The following is a 20,915-nucleotide window of genomic DNA, read 5'->3' on the forward strand; positions in this document are numbered from 1 at the left end:
ACTCAAATGTTCAGCAGTGGAAACTAACTTGTTTAAACTTAAATGCTACATAAAGCTGTCAAAGTTGAGTGTAGGTCTTCACCTTCACCTAGGTCTTAACTATGACTCAGCAGGCTACAGTCCAATGCACTCACTGAAATTCAGTGTATTTTCGTATGCAGTTTTGTACGTGTTACTACCAAAAGAAGATTGAACTTTCACCTTTCTAACAGAGCCATGGCTCAGCTGTAGGAAGGCTTTTTATTTTCTATATTCACACTTCAGTCACAGTCTAATTTCTTTGGTTAGGAAACGTTTTTTTTTTTTTTCCTGTTTTCCAGGTGCTGTCCTTATAAAGGAGAGCCAAACAAGTCACAAACATGTTTTACGAACCCAGCAAACCCATTAAGAGTCCCGGGCCGACCAATCCACGCCCAAGTAATGTGCCCTAATTTCCACTGGGTGAGGAAACTATGAATTATGTAGGTTAGCTGGTTTTAGGAAGAGACCAACTCTCTTCTTTAGAAAAACACAGGAAGAAAAAGAGTTCAGTTAAAACTGTTAGTGCCTACACTCAGCACAGTATGCCTTAAATACAGTTTAAATACAGTATGTGTGTACACCTCAAATGTTGTGTAGTAGTTTTTTTTCTGTAGCTTTACAATGAGACAAAAACTGTCTATTTCATTGACGTCAGTGACGGCAGCTACAAGACTTGTCTGACCGCAGAGGTGAAAGGGGTGTGTGTGTGTGTGTGTGTGTTGAGGTGCTGACGTTATCAGCGTATCTTACTCAGATGCTGAATGATGTGATCTATGGTGGGCTTGAAGAGGGAGTTCATGGCGTCTGGACTCATCCTCAGCATCCCCTGGGACGACCATTTCACAAAATCCACGCTGGAGAGGAGAAGAAAAGGAAAATCGTTCGATTACAAAGTGAGTTTCTCTGCAGTTTTGGGCTGAGGGATACGATCACAACCGCCATTGTAATATGAATAAGAATGATTTCAAACACCTGAAGCTTTAACTTCCATGTTCCTCTCATTTTAAGGAGCTGATGAAGCAGGCTTTCTTCTTCTTACCGCAGTGCATGGAAGATTTTATTGGAACATTTTCTAATCAGCCTGTGTGTCTCAGCTGGAGAAGTAGAAGCAGGGACCAGCGACAGCTCAGGCTCCGTGTGGAGCAGAGTCATTGATTTCCTCCCTCAGTCCTGTCTCTCTCTCTCTCTCTCTTTATATCTGATGACCGTCTGCCAAATCACAACCCCTGAAAGAATCCATAGTATCCATCCACTGCCCATCCCATGTGTGTGATTCATTTAAGCATGTGCACGTGTTGGTGTGCAATTAGTGTTAATGTTGGCCCCGCCCCAACACTTTCCAGCCTATTCAGACAGACTGAGTACTTCCAGTCAGGCGTCAGAGGAGCCTGGAGGCCACTGAAGGCTCATAGAAATATTTTTTTTTTTTTATGTCTGAAAATTCAAACATGATATGAGGCAGCGCCATTAAAATCCAGGAGTCAGTTGTCTTCTAATGGCTGGAAGTGAAAGCGTCACCACAGATACGGTCGTCAGCTCTAACGTGCTAAAGGATGCTGATCCACAGCTGGGCACTCACTTGCTTTTGCGCAGGGCATGCTCCACACTGTGGCCCCTGAACTTCTTGTAGTAGTCGATGAAGGAGAAAGGCAGGTTGATGTTGAGGGGGTTGGTCCTGTCGGGGGCCGCCGCTCTCTTCCGAGATTCGAAGGCAATCATCAGGTCCACCCACGCGGCCGGCCTCTTGATCTTAAACTGGTCGATGAAATCCTGGCCGAAGATCTTACACAGCAGCTTCTCGAATTCGTAGTCAATCCCGATAGAGCCGTAGGGGCCACCTGGGAAAAGAGGGAACGGTGATTGAGGATTAAAAAAAAAAAAAAAAAAGGAAACGTGGTAAATTTATGTGCAAACAGCAGAGCGAAAAAAAATGTATATGTCCTTCTACCTGAGGCCTTGTAGAGCTCCTTTAAATGTCCCTCTGGAAGACGGATCTGATGAACCGTCAGGTCCACTGTCCCTCCTCCACAGTCCACCACCACATAACGGTCACCTGCCATGAGAAAGCACAAGAATGGAACAGTGTGTGTGCAGTGAGCGAGGACATCTAAAATGCAAGTTATCTAACAGTGTCCCTCCTGACTGGACACACTGCTCTGACATAGATCCACTGTCTCTCATCTACAACAACTCTGCTGTTTTTTTTTTTTACGGAGGTTGGACGTGACTCTTCAGCTCCTCGGGCCGTGCCGCAGAGAGATCACAGCTGACCTACATTTCTGTGGCTGTGGAATCGGCGGCTCATCGGTGAGGTGATGACAGAAGAGGTAAACAGTGTGTGGACAGCAGATGATTTACACGCTAAAATACATTTGAGGTTCACGTGTTTTTTTTTTGTTTTTTTTTTTAACAACTACATGTCACAGAGCACAATCAATGAAACCCCAAAATATAAAATATAAAATAGAAACTGGAAGAAGAGCACGCAGCCTGTGATTTCCAGAGCACACTTTGGGTTTGTCTTCTCGACATGGGGGACGTCATGGGCTCGTTAGGGGGAACATTCAAACAGTCATTGATTTATTCGGTTTACTTTTACATTTCATTGTATGTTAATGTGCTAAAGGACAGCCCGATGATCAGACAGGCTGTAAACAAACCAAGGATTTATCCGGATTATCCGAACCACTTTCTTTTGAGGTACAAACAAAGTGAGCGTAACTGAAATGCTGCACAGGAAGACTGTGTGTGCGCACAGCCACCGTAAGAAACAGTAGGTCTGACTGAGCAGGGCGTTTGTTTATGACCTGATCTGATCATCTGCCTGCTGTCCATCAAATATCCAGTCTCTAAAGCAAGTACCTAATATTGACAGACAGGCGGCACAGGAAACAGCAAGAGCAGTTACCCTCTGAAGAGGAAAAGGAAATCATAACAGACGAGTAAAAGAAGATAAAGACTCTACCTTCTTCCAGCTCCGACCAAAGCTCCCCTATGACATTTTCCACCAAAAAGGTACGGCTCTGCCGGTTGCGCCGAACATGCTCCTTGGCTGGTTGTTAACAGAGAAAGAATGTTCTGGTGAGTGTGATGAAAGGCGTGAAGCTCTGCTGTGTGAAGCTGTGTGCCGCATGTACAATGGTGTGTGTGTGTGAGGCAAGCAGCAGGCTGAGGTGAGGGAGTCCGATTCCTACAGACTTCTGATCAAAGTTAGTCCATCTGTGAGGTATCGTTTTAAGACAAGCAACATTTCAATGGAATAAAATCATCAAGAAATCATTTGCCTGCTTTATCCCAGTGTAAAGAGAGAAGGCCATGCTGCTCACAGTGTGAACGTGCAGTGAGAGAGACGGGTTTAAAATGCGGTGGAAGGTGCTGCCGCTCTAAACACTGATCAAGAACCTTAGTGTGTTTTATCAGACAGAGAAGGCAGAATGGCAAGAACCAATTCAAAGGAACAAAAACATTCAATAAGAGAGAAATAAAGGGAACTATCCATAGTCCAGACCAACATCAGACCAGGAGTTTCATCGTTCTACATTCACAGGAAGGAAAAAACGAGAGCAGAAAAACAACCTATTTAACAAGTCAGTAGGTTTCTGCCAAAAAAAAACAAAAAAAAAAACCTTCTTCTCAAATACTTTACAATTCGTGATGTCTTCACTTGTCTAACAACCACAGTCTATTACTCCAGGCTTATTTAACCTGTAGGACAGTGAAGTCATGTGACCTGAGGTTGAACCAGCTAAACGGCAGGAAGACCTGGCAGAAGAGAATGTCAGAGGGACATTTCCTCCTACACAGAGGAAACAATACAAAGAAGGAAGGACAACTCTCCAACCAGCATGCAGAGGACATGAGAGGGCTCTACAGTTCACATTACATCAGAAAAATCCAACATCATAGAACTAGACCACCGTTCCCTCCCAAGACAGTTTTCAAGTTTCAGTGGAGAAACTTTATTACAAACTGTTCTGTTGAATCTAAAATAGGTAAGATTCTAATGAAAAACTTAAATCACTGCAAATCTATCACAATGAAATGAATGTGGGAATGTTCATTACGGGACAGTCAAAAGGAAAAGTTGACTTTTCCTATTGTGTTCCCAGCAACTCATTAAGACTATATCTGGGGAAAGGGAAAAAAAACCTCTTATAAAGTCCTGATACATTATTAAATATGGACTTAGGGATTTGGACTCCCATCCTTGCTAACAAAGGACTAACACATAGCATCCTTTGCCAACCTCGGACACAGGATGCTATGGGGTTTGACTGATATTCAAATAACATAGCAAGAAAACCGCTAAAAATAAACAAAGAATTTAATGAGAGTTTAATAAGTCAATATTAAGGTCATTTAAATTGAGTACATTCTTAAAAGGTTACATTTCAATGAGAAAAATATCAAAGTCGTTTCAAAACGATAGACACAATTTGTTCAAACGGACATCAGTGTCAACATATTGAGCTGAAGTAGCTTGGCCATGACTGTGGACTGAAATGCCCTTTCAGAATATGTCCCACAGAATGATTTCCCATGGTCTCACAGAGATAATTAAATTCTAACGTCTCTCGTCTGTCTCCTGGGCTTGCTCTCACGCTTTGCTCCAAGCCTCAAGCTATAGACATGTTCCAATCAGTGTAGAGCCACAGCCGCTCATTAACCAGTGAGTGAGGTCAACTAATCATATGGTGTGTGTGTGTTTTCAGAAGGCATCTATAGCCTGTAGCTGGACTGTGAGGGCAGCGTTTGCTTTCATCTCACGTCTTCAAGCAAAACCACAGCAAAAGCAAACTTGGTGTAAATTATGTTCTGAGGGTGGTGGTATAAAAAAAAAAAAGGTCAGAGGTCAGTGAGTCCTCTCTTCTCCTCAAGTGAACATATTGATAAAATCTATATTGATATAGTGAAATTACTGGGTAACAGAACGGATGACATAAAGCCAGAGACAACAGCAAAGGAATCCACGGTCTAGAATCCTGAGCCGAGAACATGACTTAAAGAGACAGGGGAGAAAATGTGGAGGTGCAGAGGGTCAGAAATGTAAAAAATGTGTCCAGCATAAACAAGTAAACCTACACATCTACTCTCTGACATGCTTGGAGCCAGAGGATGGACCCAGGAAATGTTTGTGGGTCTAGTTAATACTAAAGTTATGGTACTGGTTTCCTGACTAATCACTCTCATCGAGCTGTTCCTGAATCATTCCACACCTGTTCCTTAGTAACTATGTGCTACCTCACTAAATCCTTTTTGATGTATGAAGAAGTGGATACGGGCTTTCTGCATGGCAGGCGACCGCAAAAACCACAAGTCCGACGAACCTGCTGCAGATTCCCAAAAATCCAGTCAACTGTTTGTTCTATTCCACCCTCACAGTCTGCCTCCACTTAACCAGACAACTGACTGGATATACGTCTATTGAGTTTGTGTGAGTGCATATAACATTCACATTGGAGGTTACCAAGGACTTTCAGCGTGAGCGAATCGCGAGCAGATTCATATTTTCGGGAACAAAACAGAAATAATGGACAAATGGGAACATTATGCAAGGTTCATTTTTTTTTCTTTTCACACAACTGTCTGCTGTGGATAAGAAAAACGGACCTGTTCAGCCTGGGTGCATCTTGTTTGCATGCATGTGAATGATGATCTTTATAGTCTTCACAGAGAAGAGTAAAGTTTAGACCAAAAGCAACAACGTTTTATATCTTCCATTTTTGATGGTGATGCTGAAAAAAAAAAAAAAAAAAATGGCTCAAATAAGGGTGAAAAAAAAGGAGGAAAGGAGGGAAAGGTGGACATGTCCCGTTGCTGCTTAACATGCTGGTAAATAACAGCTGACAGTGAAGTTGTTTATTGTAACTGTAAAGTCTCGATCAGACTCCAGAGTGGACGCAGACACACTCCTGTCCATATATGCACAGACAACATTCCACACATGCGTATTAGAAAACATCATGGTGACGTGCTGACAACAACAACAACAACAACAACAACAGAAAGAAGAACAGCTCCTTTGTTGGATTTGGCTTAACGACAAGAAAACAGTGTGAGCGACTGCTTAATGAGACCAGGACAGAGGACGGAAAAATGAGGCCACAAAATGAGCGTCCAGTGTACGTTCCAGACGCTCGTGGACTTGGGCTTGGGACCCTCATGGTTTTTAAAAACAGTTTTTCCAACTTTCTGAAGAAATATTAACAACTTTAATCAAACTGTATGAGGTGTATGACACTAATAACTACACATTACTATAATGCTAATATTTTATAGGTGATGTAGTTACTGCATTTGTAATATCAGTGCTGAGGTGGGCAGAAATCTGGGCCTTATGATAAAACCACAGGTGTGAATAAGTGATTGTTGACCTTTAACCTTTTTTTTTTTTTGGTGCAGGATAGAATCGGAAAAATGAAGCAAAGGCAAGATGAAGTGTGATGGATGGAAGAAATTAAAAAGTCCGTGTTCTTTTAAAGCTTCATGCATTTTGTGTTTTAATTTAAAAAAAAGAAAAGCCTGTTTACCATGAGCTGGAGAAACTATGGAAGACACAACATTCATCAGGTGGAAAAAACAAAACAAAACAGTATGTTACCACGGCAACCGTAATGATGCTGTAACTGTTTGTGCGATTAGCGGGTCAATGAAGTGTGGAGTCAGAGCTGATAAATACAGAATGAAAGCATCGTCACGGTGATGCCAGTGTGGATGGGACTTACCTTGGGTCATGCCGCTTCCCACGTTGTCGGTGGGGCTGAAGCCGTTCTGGGTGGTCTGGGTCCCCAGGTCCACCATCTGGTGGAGGCGGAGCTTGCGGCAATAGATTGATGCTGCTTCGGGTTCTAAGGCGATGATCAGCTGCTCCGGGTTTTCACGGGGCACCAGACCAGACTACAACAAGGGCAGAGTTCAGACAGGAAAGTACACTCTTAACTTAAGTGTGATGTTAAACAACATGAATCTTTACCATTAAAGCTATGTGATGCTCATATGAAGGCTGCAGCAGGATGCAGTGTTTGCTGCTCATTAGTCAAAAAAAAAAAAAAGGACCAGCCGGATAATGTGGGATGAACCTGACATACATCCAGAGCCAAGCATGTGTTATAAGGACCACGGACAAAATCCAAAAAACATCAGCTGATATGAAGAAGGCGTGATTCGGTTTTTCGGATTAACAGCTGCTGGTGCAGAATGAACCACAGACTCACAGCTGTTAGAAATCACACTCCACCATCACTGAGATCAAATTCCTCCAGTGACTATATTATTACACGTGACTGTTAAAGCATATTTCTCCGATGGCTAGCTTTGTTTTGCACCTGAACACCAATCACGTCCGAAGAAGCTGATCCAGAGAAGAACTAGTGCTTGTGTCAGGGATGGATCAGGAGAGAAAGAGAGGGAGTGCAAAAGAAAGGGCTGTGGTTACTGTCGTTGCCCACGGAGAACTAAAGGATGATGGGATCAGAGGAGGGGCGGTAACAGCGGGCTGCCAATCATTTGTTTCCTCCATAAACAGCCAATCAGATGATTCACGCTGCTCGATGCTGAGTCACTGCAGATGCCCAGCTTCCCCTCCTGCTCCCTTTCTCTCCACCTCTGTGCTTAAATCACATCCTCTCTCTGTCAGCTCTCTGTCCCTCCATCTCCAGCGCCCCCCACTGCAGATAACAGCACCCTTCCCTCATTCTTCCTCCTTCAGCATGCACAGGGATGTGACCGGGACAAAAATGATGACGTCACTGAAGAGGATAGCAGGGAAACAGGAATCTGGATCAGTCCAGAACCACTGTTCAAAAAAAAAAAACCTGAACATCAGCATCAACTTTGTTGACAAAGGAAACAAGACTATTGCTAAATAAGAAGCAATCTGGAGACAAATGCTTTGTTCTGCTGTTAGATTAGTTGTTGTGCAATGCTGCGTGTTGGCCAAGAGAACAAACCGTTTCAAAACATGAACTCAGTGTAAATAAATGTGTGTTACCAATGTTAAACATCTGTTAACCCGCCCATGGAAGCTTCTACACAAATTTAAAAATGATTATTTGCAGTTTTAGGTGGAGTTAGATGTTTGAAATGATACAGGATCTTGCAAACAAATCATATCTCCTGACAGCTGGGTACAGGTGTTGGTGGGTGAGCTTTGACCAGACCCAGATGTTCTCTCCTGCCTTTGCATAAAGTGGTTTTAAACCACATTCTGACTCCAGCGTCGTACATAATATACGAACATGAGATATCAGAGGGAAGGAGAATAATCACATTTCTGTATCAAGGAAAAGGAAACTGAGGCATTCTTTCCTTTTGAAGGTCAAAAAAGGGAAGAAGTGACGACTCACTGTTTGTCAAAATTGACTGAATTTGAGATATTATTCTCCTTCTAAGGCCTTACATTTGTATATTTCAACTTTTTTTTGTTTTCTCCAAGATCAGCTGTTGAAGCCTTGGCAAGCGCTTGCACTGCTGCCTTTTTGGTTCCTCATCCAAATGTGCATGATGTCTGGAAACAGTATGAATTCTGCAGGGCCATTTGAGTACATCTGGTATTGTCTGCACAGGCTTTCCTCGGAGGCGTTTGTGGCAGAGTTAATAAATGATGCACTCACATCTCAGGCCACACAAAACAGTGGTTAAATGAGGGAGAGACGCTCAAATCTACAGTGCCACAGATGCAGAGGTAGCTGTATATGTGGATCACCTTCTGGTCAACCAAACTGCTAAGTGCTGAATGAGAACCATTCCTGAAAATAGCCAGGAAGACAGCCGTTTGTTTGCATGTATCTTTGACAGAACAACTTGAAACTGTCGAAGCTCTTAGTCATGCTCCTGATGCCATTCTCATGGCAGACATGGGGCATGATAAATTTGCGATACTGGGGTTTCAGCAATGATGATTTACAGTCCATCTGCATGAACAGGTGGTATTCAAAATGTCTGTGCACAAGTGAGCACTTTTCTTATGTACTGGAATCTAATATTATCATGAATCTCAGGGTTAAAAAGAAAAACTAAAAACAAAAAAAAAGAGGCCAGTTGGCTATTCTGGTTTCTGATTTACAGGCAGGTTCACCAGTCTAACAGACAATCAATCACGCACACACACACACACACACACACACACACACACACACACACACACACACACACACACACACACACACACACAGGTTCCTCCACCCATTACAGCTGTCCTCTGTCTCTCTCCCTCCTCTTCGCTCCAGACAGCCACACCCAGGTTAGCACATACACTCACGGTCCTGAGAGACTCACGAGTTTAAAAGTCTCTACTTGTGGGGACCCTCCATTGACAAGAGTGAGAGGATAACGTAACTAAGCAGACAAAGGCTTTGTTATTTTTTGGAAGAAAGGCATTAGTATGCATATATGTATAGTTACATATGCTGTATAGTAGTAGTAGTAGTGTATATTATATTCCCAATGGAGAGGAAAAGGCCACCAACAAGGGAGGTCAGATCAGTTGGTTGGGCTTCATCTTAGATAGATCCAAGATCCAAGATAATGATCCACAGTGTTAGAGCAAAAGAACCACACTCTGGCTTCACATGATGGGGAGGTAATGTTTGGGAAGAACTGGACAGAAGAACCTACAAGTGATTTCAGATCTGGTACTGTTTATCCTTTTACAGCCTGCATATTGGGCTGGGTGGTACATGGACCTTTTTAGGGCATATGGATATATTTTTAAACAAGATACAGGACAAGACCGGACAGGACAGGTCTCTTCTACCGTTTACAACAGAAACATGGGCTGCACTAACGAACTGAGTGTTAAAGGTTGTGCTACTGTAAACCCTGCTTTTCATTTTAATTTGACCACAGTCTGTTTTAATAAAAGTGATGTTTTACTTACAACTGAACATTTAGTTCTTTAGTAGTTATACTCAACACTGAACTTTCCATAAAGAGTGCCACAGGGTTCAGTTCTGGGTCCACTATTTTTATTCTTTATGTGTTACCACTGGAAGTCATAGTCTGTAAGCACGGTGCTGATTTCCTCTGGTTTGCAGATGCCACCCAACTACATATATCTGCTGATCTTGATGACCTGACGACCCCATAAATTCTATATTTATTTTTACAGAAATCCTAGCTACTGGTCAAAAAGAGCAAAGAGGGCCACTGTCTATAATTTACCACACTACTTGAACACAATACATTATTACAGCTTAGTGAATAAATCAGATATAAATTACCTGTAAGAAACATAACTTGAACAACATTATATCATTTGATTCTATCACATCACTCCTGGACTACAGTCTCTGCACTTACTTCCAGTTAGATTCAGGACACATTTTAAGAGTCTTGTACTTATTCATAATATTTATACTGCCTACTTGCCCTGAACTAGTTGGTGGATATGATGCAAGGATACTATATACTGTACACTCTACTATACAGCACTGAATGCAATTCAATTTGGATGAATGATGAATGTTCCCAATATTGTACAAACCATTTCTACTTGCTCATCATACACAGTAATGTTCTCCAAGACTGGAGATTGGATTTTTCCCATCCAGTATATTTTTGTATGTATGAATGAAAAGGTTTTATACAATCAACCCAAACAGGAGCATTAATGACAAAATAACACTTCACTGAACATTACAAAACATCCTACAGGAAGTTGTAATATCACAGACCGACTCCTCTCACACTGATTAAAATGGGTAAGATGTGTTGGCCTGTTTGTCCTTTGTTCTCCGTCCCTCCTTCTCTCTGCATCTTTGTGTCTCTATATTAATGAGTGTTTGACTACCTCCCTGTGTAGAGGACTGTGTCCTCTACCACTGTCTGTAGGTCACTGTGCTTGATGTGTATGTATGGCAGTCATGTATGACTGAGAGTCTTGATTACTGTGCGGCACTGCAGCATCCCTGCGTCCACCTCTCTGTCTCTCTCTACATTTGGCATCAGTCATTTGCAAACTATGGATGAAAGCTGGAGGAAGCAGATGAAGGTAGATCCTCAGCCTACCTTATAGGCAGCTTCCCTCATGAACTGCTTCGCAGGCATCTTCCAGATGGCAGGAACTGTGATCACCCATCTCACGTCATTGTTGTCAAACTCGCCGCCTGTCTGATCACTCAGCTCCTGTAGGGGCGAACATTCGAACGCACCCGGTTTGTTACACAACTCATCGGCATGGTTAGTGTGACGCTGCAGGTTCAGACAGTCACGGTAAAGGAAAAGTAATTAGGTTGACTGCCTTTTTGATGACTGTCACAAAGTACACCCTGATCCAGCGAGATGCTATCTTTCACAATGTAATTAAATAAGACTGGCTTCGGGTTTTAGGCTGGGATTGAGCCAAAAACTTTTGGTTCATTGTGGACAAAAATTCTACAGAATGCAATTATAAAATATCAGCCTAATAAGAAAACATGTTGAATGTGTGACACAGCAGGAAATGCCGTGCTGACAGAGGTATGTTACCTTTAGTGCTTGCTCCTTGAAGAAGGCCAGTGCATATGCAAAGATATCCAGAGCTTTTACTCGCTTCCCGTTGGCTGCGTGAAGGTCTGTGTCAATGGACAGATTCTGATGGCAGAGATAAGACATTAGAGTTAGAGTTGAATGAAAACACTGCCAAAGAACAGAACAGGGAACAGAACACCCATTTATTACAGTGGGGATATGAGTTTTAGATTTCCAATAACATTCTCAGTAATCCTCTAAATCTGAGATATTGCAGATATGTGATACTGCTCAGTGTGCTTAAACCTGGTAAGGAGTGTGACTTTAGTTTTGTTTGTCATACCTGGAGGACTGCTAGGAATGTTATTCACAGTGTGTATACAGTATCTTTGTGTGCTTACTGCAGTAGTGTGGAGCTTCATCTTGAATTTTTCCAGGTAGAGCCACTGCTTGGACTCGCTGGGGTCTAAGTCGTGGTAGAAGTCACGAGCCGCGTAGCCAAAACTATGGAACTTCCTGTCTGGAGTCAGCAGGATTGTGGTGGGAGTCTTCTGATTGGATACACCAGGGTCTCCACCTTCCCAGCGCCTAGAAGGAGGCAAAGTCAGTCATCAATATATGTACAGTAAATCTGTGATTTCTGCTTTTGTATTAATCAAATACAGACTTTTGGAACTGTCAGATTGAAAATGTCAGCAAATCAGTCATTTCCAGGATAAAACCATCATATAAGCACCAATGTTTTAGGACTTCCCATCAATACACATGCAGCTACTACATCTACTACAAGATATATGCATAATGAAGTTGTTAATGAAGTCAGCACAGTTCAGTTCATGCTTTTTCTAATATTCATATACTGTTTAAGCTGAAAATAAGTCATTCAATTCTCTGAGAGAAAATCTGAATTCATCTCTCTAGTCTAACTGTGCTACCACAATTTCTGGACAAATGGAGGTCAACTATTATTAGCGTTATCTCTGTTCCTTGGGAGACATGTATGATGGGATTATGGAGGCCATCTCACTAAGAGCACTTGTTGTGAACTAATTTGGGAAATGTGGGGGGAAAAAAAAACTGGATAGAGCAGCTTTTATCTGGTAAGTATAATGGGCTTGGTGGGATATCTTTTACATTTCCATCTGAAATCATTTCCTGGATGCGTTTTCAGTTTTATGGGGACACTTTTTTTTTTTTTTTTTGGCCACTGTTGTTGTGAGTAATCCAGAAAATCTATGTTTTATTGATTTTGATGCTCTTCTTGCTAAATGCTTATATCTGTTATGATTCTGCCTTTAGCTTTCTGTTGGTTCAGTGTGTGTTTCTGTATGCTCCAGTATCTTTTTAGTCTGTTCAGTAAAGGTGACTAAACTGCTGCTGTGGCTATGCTGTGAATGATGTATCATTCCTTTGTGGCAGAGCTCCACTGCACAGTAATTCACTGGATGGCATGTCCCTTCATTTCTATGCCAGTCAGGGTTATAAATAAAAGCCATAAACTACATTTAAAAATAACAACAACAAAATTGCGATAAAATCCATCAAGTAGGTCCAGAGAGGGGAAACCGTGCCAATTAATGTCCCCACTTGTGGTATATTAGGTGATATTAGGTTATACGTGAGTGCTATAGGTTAGCCCCCATTTATCTGAATTCTTTTCATACCTACAGTCTCAGCATTATTTGCAGTGCACTGCTGGAATTAGCTGATTAGATCAGAAGGACTCAAGGACACACACACACACGGATTGCAACACTATGAATTACTAGTGGTAGCAGCTTTAGACAGCAATGCCAAGAATGTGACGAGTCACGCATAACCCCGGTTAATTTAAACACCTGTCAGGCCTGTGGTAGGATGGAAGTTGTCAGCCCCCCCCTCCCCCTGTGGAGCCTGGCACTGAGGCCAACGCAGCTGACCTGAGGGGGTCACAGAGCTCCCAGGGTGAGAGTCCTGTTTTCTTATAACAAAACTCTATCAGCACTGCACAGAGGGGTGTAAGACCCCCAGATATCTCTCAAGTGAAAAGCAAAATGCAGAAAAGCAGCTGATTGAAGAAAAAGGAATACTCCGAGCCTATCAATAACAAATCTGGATTTCGATTTGACTCTTTTATTCAATTTTTATGGCATATTTGAATTATTAGAATGACTCAGCGCTTATACTCTGCATGTGTCAGGCATGTGCTGTTCATCTTTAATTTAACATTATGTGGATGTAGCTGCGGCCCACCCACCCCCACACTTGTCCTCAGCACGTGTCTGTATTGTAGTGCTGGCGCCGTACCTCATGGTGTGAATGCACTCTGGCTCCTTCGTGAAGGCATAAGCATAACCGCTGGACGTGGTGCCGAAGTCGATGGCGACCACCACCACAAAGGACTGCTGTGACTGTACCTGCTCTGTGTCGTTCTGCTGTACAGAGAGAATATAGGTGGACAGGGTCAGGAACATGTGAGGACATATGGTGGGACACAAACACACACACTCTCGCTCTGTCTCTTGCTCTCTCTCTCTCTCACATGCTCAATTTAAGTTGGAACCCATTCCTGCATGTCTGGGACCTGGTAAGGAAAAGACTATCATTAGCTTCCATTGTTCTCTGAGGCTAAGATAAAAATAATCAGGTTCTAAATGATTTTGGGAGATAGTGGTGGAGGAGTCACTGATAGAGGAAGTATGTCTCTCCTGTATTTTGTGGACCGTGTCCTGTGATCCTCCGGATACTGTTATGTAAGATACAAGAGTGAGGAAGAGGAAACAATGAAGGTTCCAAAAACAGAGTGAGGAGCATGCAGGCACTGTTTTTTTTTTTCCACACCAGTATGGAAGGAAAAGAACTGCTTCTGTTTTATATATTAAATATGAGTATGTGTGTGTGTGTGTGTGTATAAGAGAGCTGAGTCACCTGAGTGTGTGAAGGGGACAGTGGGGTTATTCCAGGGTCACCCATGCTCTTTGCTGGAGAAGGATTAGCCATCGCATCTGTAGAGAAAGACAGACAAACGTATTCATCTCAGCGACACGCTGTGCGAACGCTTCGATAGTTGGTGTGATTGATATTACGGGCTCCAATGAAGGTCTTAAGATTTTGAGCTTTTAAAAGGGACGTTCACAAATAAATATACAAGTTTGTAGTTGTAAATCAACCTTTGCAAACATGTAAAACAAATCTGCTACTATTTTCTGAAAAGTGTGCATTAAATTTTTATCAGACAACCTTTTCACAACATCAGATGTTCTTTTCAACAGAGAGGAAACCTGCTGCAACTCCAGCTCTTACAGAGGTTGTTGCAAGACGAGTTGTTTGTTGGTTTTAATGTTACAACGTTAATGAGTTACTCCAAGTGACGGGTGACACACAGTGTGTTGTATGTACAGTTCCATATAACACGAGAAGTACATTCAGGAAACAGCTGAATGTGAAGAGCAGGAATCAGTGTTGTTGTTTGCTCCTGCTTATTTTGTTATGCTGGGCTTTAAAACACGGGGGAACCTCTGGCTAACAGATGTGAACACCATACAGCTGTAACCATGGTTACTGAATTTACTCTCCTCATTGACAGTATGTTGTTCAATCTGAGTGTGAAAGCTTGTTCCCAGGGAACATTCCACTGACAAAATAATACTAACTCAAGGTCCACTTACTAGGCTTTCCCAGAGCTTTAAACAACATAGAACAGCCTTTATCAGAGGATGGAGTTTGCTCCATTGTCAGGGACAAAAGACTGAACACCTGAAGCAGTTGTCTGTGAAGACCAGACCAAAACCATTCACAGCATCCACTGGAGAGGTCAAAGGTCGACCAGACTGACCAGGAGTCAAGGGGCAGCCATAGAAAGCTCAGGGAGGACATTCACATTACCTTTGAACAGAGATGGGGTTACCATCTCCCCACACCTACAGCCACGTGTCATCATGTGACAACTCTGCAACAGCTGAGCGGACTCTGTCCACTGATGAACATCATGAGCTATGGTTGAAAGCCCTGGAAAAAAAAAAACTGGTTCATCAAACTTTGTGATATGTGTGTGTGTTACATACAGAACCTTTTAGTTGGAATAAGTTGGCAGAATTATTATTTCTGTGTGAGTGTACCCACATCAAAGAGAAGGGTAAACCATTATTTTGATTTTCAATTCATTTGTCAGTTATTCTCTTGATTTTTTTGATTAATCGTCAGAGAAATTGTGGAGAAAAAAAAAAAAAAAAATTCCGAGCCAAAGGCAGCAACTTTCAATTCTTTGTTTAACCAGGCCGTTACTCCAAAGCCCCCCAAAATATTCACTTCACTTTTAGATTTGACAAAGAAAAGCAGCCAATCCTTGTATTCGAGAGGCTGAAACCAGGAAATATTCAGCATTTTTGTTAGATAAAAAAAAAACCATTTCATCAATTCTGAAATGAATAGACGCGAGCTGCTACCAAAGCTGAAGGGTCGAGTGCGTCCTCAGTTTGATCCTTGAGGCTGACGGGAGGTTTTTAATAATGAGCCCTTTGGTTCAAACAGTCACCAGTATCTAAGGAGACTCAGACACAAAACTGTGGAACTATTGTGAGGTGCTGTGTTGGACGGTGGGTGCTGCCAGCGTGGGCAAAAGGGGGGGGGGCCCCCTGATCCAGGCACTGAACGCCAAATGACTATAGAGGTTCTGTCCCTGAACTCAGAGAACTCTGTCTGAGAAGGGAAAAGATTCCTCTCTGAAGACTGACAACATCTACTCGATTCAAACAGCAGAAAATGTCTGTTGCACCTGTCTTTAAAACACAATGACACTTCAATTGAATTGGAGATTATCTCTCCATTTGCTACCATCATTTTCATTAGTCTGGCTTAATAGCGTTCACACAAAGCGTTCTTTGAGTCCTCACAATAATAATACTCCCTCGATGTATTGTAAAGTGACGGGCAGGATTGTCTCGCGACGGGACATCATGTTATCCATCCTATTTTTCCGCCTCACTCATCCTTTTTTCTTGTCCACCCCTACGGAGTGGATGAGTGGTCTGAAGACCTATAATACACTTTGCCAGGCAATTACGGTGCAGAATTACAGACCACCTGTGGCTAGACTCCATCTAACCACCATCCGGCCCCTCTTTCCGTGGCCCCCGGTAGCCCACTCCCAAAAGCACCTTTTACAACCTTGAGTTTTTTTATTCCCCACAATGGCCATAAAAATCAAATCACGATGAAGAGAAGTAAAGTGATTGCTCTCGCGGCAAATAATATCTCAAGTGCTGTATTACTGAGCTTTGGCTAAGCCATTCTTTGTCATTGTGCTAGCTCACTTTGTTTACCTCCATGTAATAAGCAATTTCATTACCAAGTTTCTAAACAGGCAGCTGTGTACGGTGAATGCCAGCTGTTGAGTCTTTCAATCCGACTTCTGAGTCAATACAAAAAGAGGTGAAGTCATACAAATCAATACTGTGCACAGCTCTTAGGATCTGGGTCGTTTAGGGAATGTTAAATACATGTTGTTTAAAGCTGTGCGCTTAGGTTTAAAGTTCTCGAACAATCCATGAAAACACAGACTGACTTCAAACTTCACGTTATGTATCGTTTGCATTTGGAGAACTGAAGCGTAGCAACGAGCGGTTCATATTTACAGCAACATGTTAGCAAGACGAACCCGACTGTGCAAACTTTTCAAAATAAAAGAAATAGAACTTAAAATAAAAGTTCACCTGAAACGCAGACAGTCTCAAGAGAGGCGGACAACCATAATTTACATCCATGTGGCCGCCACATCTCATTTAAGAACAATATGACAGGGATTCTCAGCCTCAGGTTCAATATGATATCAGCAAAAACTACTGGCAATGCCAGTGTATCACTGATTTTATTTTATTTCTGGTTTTATTTTGATTTCTTTCCCAATATGAAACACCTGAAAGGCTGCACTCAACACAACTGCTGTTCATGGAAGCCCACAATGTGCACTTAAAGGCAACTAGTGTGTGTGTGTGTGAGTGTGTGTTTACGACTATAATAGATTATATACATTTAAGTGGTTAAATGAAAGGACATAAATCTGTGTGATATAAGTAAAGCCAAGGCCACATACACATTTTAATATAACAATGTGAGACTGTGTATTCTATTATTTACCTGACTACAGGCAATATTTCTATTAACACATTTTCCACAGTGTCCTGATGGCATTGTCCCCAGGTCAGTTTTTGGTTAGGAATCTTTACTGAATCTCTTTCTCTCCCCCCGTGTTTCTTCTCTGTATCTATACTGCAGAGTCAAGGCAAAGATCTATAAAGCTATTAGTAGTGTTTAGTCTAATCTTTGACATATGGAGCCTGTGGCTCAGGTGGTAAATAAACGTGAGGGCTGAGTTTCCAAACCAAACATGTGGCTGGTGATCTGCTGTGGCAAACCCTAACAAGAGTAGCCGCAAGTAGAAGGAGTCTAATCTTCCATATCTGACACCAATGGTGGAAAGCCATCACGAGAACCAGGACCCCACTACACAAAGTGGGACATGGCTCAATGTGAGAAAATAAAACAAGACCTTGAGAGAGAGGAAGAGGGAGGAAGACAGATGGCGCTGTGCCGTGATGATCCGCCCAGACGAGGAGGAGGCTGCAGCTCACTGTCACCTCCCTCACATCCGTCTCCCTGCCCAGCAAACTGTTTACGCGTTGGTATCTTTTAAACACATCATTTAAACACTGAAGCAGCGGTGGACTGTTGTTCCCTCCTTTATGTGAATTACCAAAAAAAACAAACAAACTTAAAAGTCAGGCTAAAGAGCTCGGACAGAAGAAGTTCAAACCCAGAAAAATCCAAAATGCTTCAATGAACTGTGCATCAGCAGCAGTAAGCCTGCAGACAGAGTGGGTTCAGCTCCCAGTGAGTCCAGTTCAGACACCAGTGTCTGCTCTGCTTTAACCAAAATTCTAATACTACACTACTTTAAATACACCCTCTTCTTCTCAGATAGAAATAATAATAAAAATAATTTCTGTTTTTTTTTAAGAAAAGTAACTTATTTTCCTGTCACAAGCAGCATTACATTTTGCATTTCTTTGAAAGGTCTGCTGAACTGGTGCTGTCACTGCAGTGTTTACTATGCCGCTGAAAAGGATGTGAAGACTCTTGTTATTTTCTCTCCTCTCCTCAGGAGCTCTGACTTCCTGTTGGCCCCACATTCCATCTATTCCCCAAATGACTGTTTGTCAGGAGCTTGAGGCACAAGAGCATGTTAGAAAAAAAAACAAAAAAAACGATCAGGCGCTTCTGCTTCGACGGAGAGAAATCATTTCCTCTAAATACGACTGAAAACAGGTTCTCTGGAGTTTAAAAGTCTCGCTTCATTAAATAAGGGAAGTTTTAATACATTTCAGTCTCAATTTCACAGAGGCCTGCCTGATGAAAAAAGGACAATACATGCTCTTCCACCACCATGATGACCCCGGACAGATGTATCATTTCATTAACTGCTCACTCACACTTCGCTATTTGTCCTCCCCTTTACTGGATTTGAACAAACCTCAGGAGACAGCACACAGGGCAGCATCTTGAGTAATGAGCTTTTTACCAGCCAATATGGCACCTCAGATTGTGGTTAATAGTTTGGCCCCAGAGCATTCCCAGCAAATTTGGTGAAATTCTATCAACAGGGTTGTTAGATATACTTTGTGGAGTTTGTGTCGCCCCCTATGGGTCAGGCTCAAAATGCTTATTTATGATGATTGGACAAATAGCTAATGAGTTACGGCCAGTAGTAGCTAAGCCACACCCCTGGCAAATAGAGTTGTGTATCTCTGTCCCACAAAGTTTTACCATTATTCACATTAAGCAATTAGAAGTAATTTTTTTCGCAATATTCAAGAGAACACGCTTCCATTGTGTGTTTTTTCTAGGTATCCTGTGCTTGTGGTGAGGTGAGTCGTGGGTTACTGTCACTCAAGCCGTTAGAAAAAGGTACGATGTCTTGACGACAGTCTGCAGATGTGCTCGTTCACACAAAACAGAAGTTTCAGATATACGTACATGAGCAGCACGTGGATGTCCACAAAGATGTCTGTGTGAGACATGAGAAGATGGCAACATGTAAATCACGCACACGCTGGTTCTTACATGGACTTTGCTGGGCTCCCAGAAAAACCTTCTTAAATAAATAATTTGGTGTTTTTCTGAGCTGCTCTGGTGATAAAGACGGGGAGTGGTGTGAAACAAGGACCCATTACACTTGAACACACAGCGTACGTTTGGATTTTCTAATCATTTATCCCATTTTGTGTTCATCTATAATACATTTTTGTGGATGGCCTTTTTACTTGCCTGCTCATCACGCAAATACAAACTCTTTTCAAAAAAAAAAAAAAAACATTCTACAAGTTGACCTCAATTTTGCCAAAAAGCCTGGCAGCTTCAAACGGCAGCTCTGCTGTAATGACATCTGTAAACTTTCTCTCTGGTTACGTATTTAAAAAGTTCACAAAAGTTGTTAATAAACCCCACAGAGAATCTTAGGACATCCTGACTGACAATAGCAGTCTGTTTCAGATGACAGTGGCATCTAAGACACCGATGAAAGACAGAGACAGATACAAAGCAAGACACAGGCTGTCACCTACAATAGCTGAAGAGGAGCCCTCATTAAATTCACTGCGGCAAACTGAGAGGCATAAACACACACACACACACACACACACACAAAAAAAGTCCGCTATCAAAGAGCTACATTCATAAGGCCAACAGCAAAATGAGTTTGGGGAGAGAATGTGCTGTTTCTTCTTTCCATCTGAGGTCCCATTCATTCACGCCACGCAGAGAGACAGAGAGACAGAGAGAGAGACCCACTCCTCTCTCCCTGGCTGACTGCATCCACTTGGCTGTCAGCCCAGACACACACACACACAGCACAGGGAAACAGCCTGACAACAGCTGCAGCCACTACACACACACACTGATTCTATGTCTAAAACACAGATCTGCACAAACTCACTATAACATACAATGATATGGGTTTTCCAAGATGAATGCCAGCATCTTTTAGAATGGAGCTGTGAATAGCTTGCTGTTACTCAACAGCGTTTGTATCTAAATCATTTTCACGGCAAACGTTCTTTATTGCTTACTCTTACTCTCACCCTCTGCCAGGTGAAATATACATACACGAGTCTGACGGCGAGGTGATAAAGTGCAGTGTCATGCTACATGACTTTCAGCAGATCTGAGTTCATTAAAGTATAAGTGCCATTTTCAGAAATAAGCTTACTGGCTGTCTGTATAATGAAGATGATCTGATTTGAAATCCTCCAGCCCACTGACTCAGGCTGCCCCAATGAGCTGTGAGAGTGATAGAGACATCCTAACATTGCTGGCCTCTCTCTGGACTGTGCTACAGTCTCAACAGAGATAAAGCAAGGCAAAATCCAAGTTTATTTAGAGATGGCGAGCCTTGGGTCCTGCTGGGATTGGGT

The 20,915-nt window shown here is 42.3% G+C and overlaps 1 protein-coding gene across 1 annotated transcript in view; it reads right to left on the minus strand.

Annotated features, from left to right (window-relative positions):
* The window catches only part of hspa12a (heat shock protein 12A), a 30,475-nt gene that overhangs the window by 1,716 nt on the left and 7,844 nt on the right, over positions 1 to 20,915 (minus strand). The window contains exons 2-10 of the mRNA XM_041049968.1: positions 14,377 to 14,453; positions 13,756 to 13,880; positions 11,871 to 12,057; positions 11,488 to 11,592; positions 11,029 to 11,145; positions 6,747 to 6,918; positions 1,970 to 2,074; positions 1,601 to 1,859; positions 772 to 875 (exon numbers count right to left, since the gene is read on the minus strand). Of these exons, the coding sequence (XP_040905902.1) occupies positions 772 to 875; positions 1,601 to 1,859; positions 1,970 to 2,074; positions 6,747 to 6,918; positions 11,029 to 11,145; positions 11,488 to 11,592; positions 11,871 to 12,057; positions 13,756 to 13,880; positions 14,377 to 14,453 (1,251 nt within the window). The remainder of the gene's footprint in view (positions 1 to 771; positions 876 to 1,600; positions 1,860 to 1,969; positions 2,075 to 6,746; positions 6,919 to 11,028; positions 11,146 to 11,487; positions 11,593 to 11,870; positions 12,058 to 13,755; positions 13,881 to 14,376; positions 14,454 to 20,915) is intronic.

Source organism: Toxotes jaculatrix, chromosome 11 (assembly GCF_017976425.1).
Source record: "Toxotes jaculatrix isolate fToxJac2 chromosome 11, fToxJac2.pri, whole genome shotgun sequence".
Taxonomy (NCBI): Eukaryota; Metazoa; Chordata; class Actinopteri; family Toxotidae; genus Toxotes; species Toxotes jaculatrix.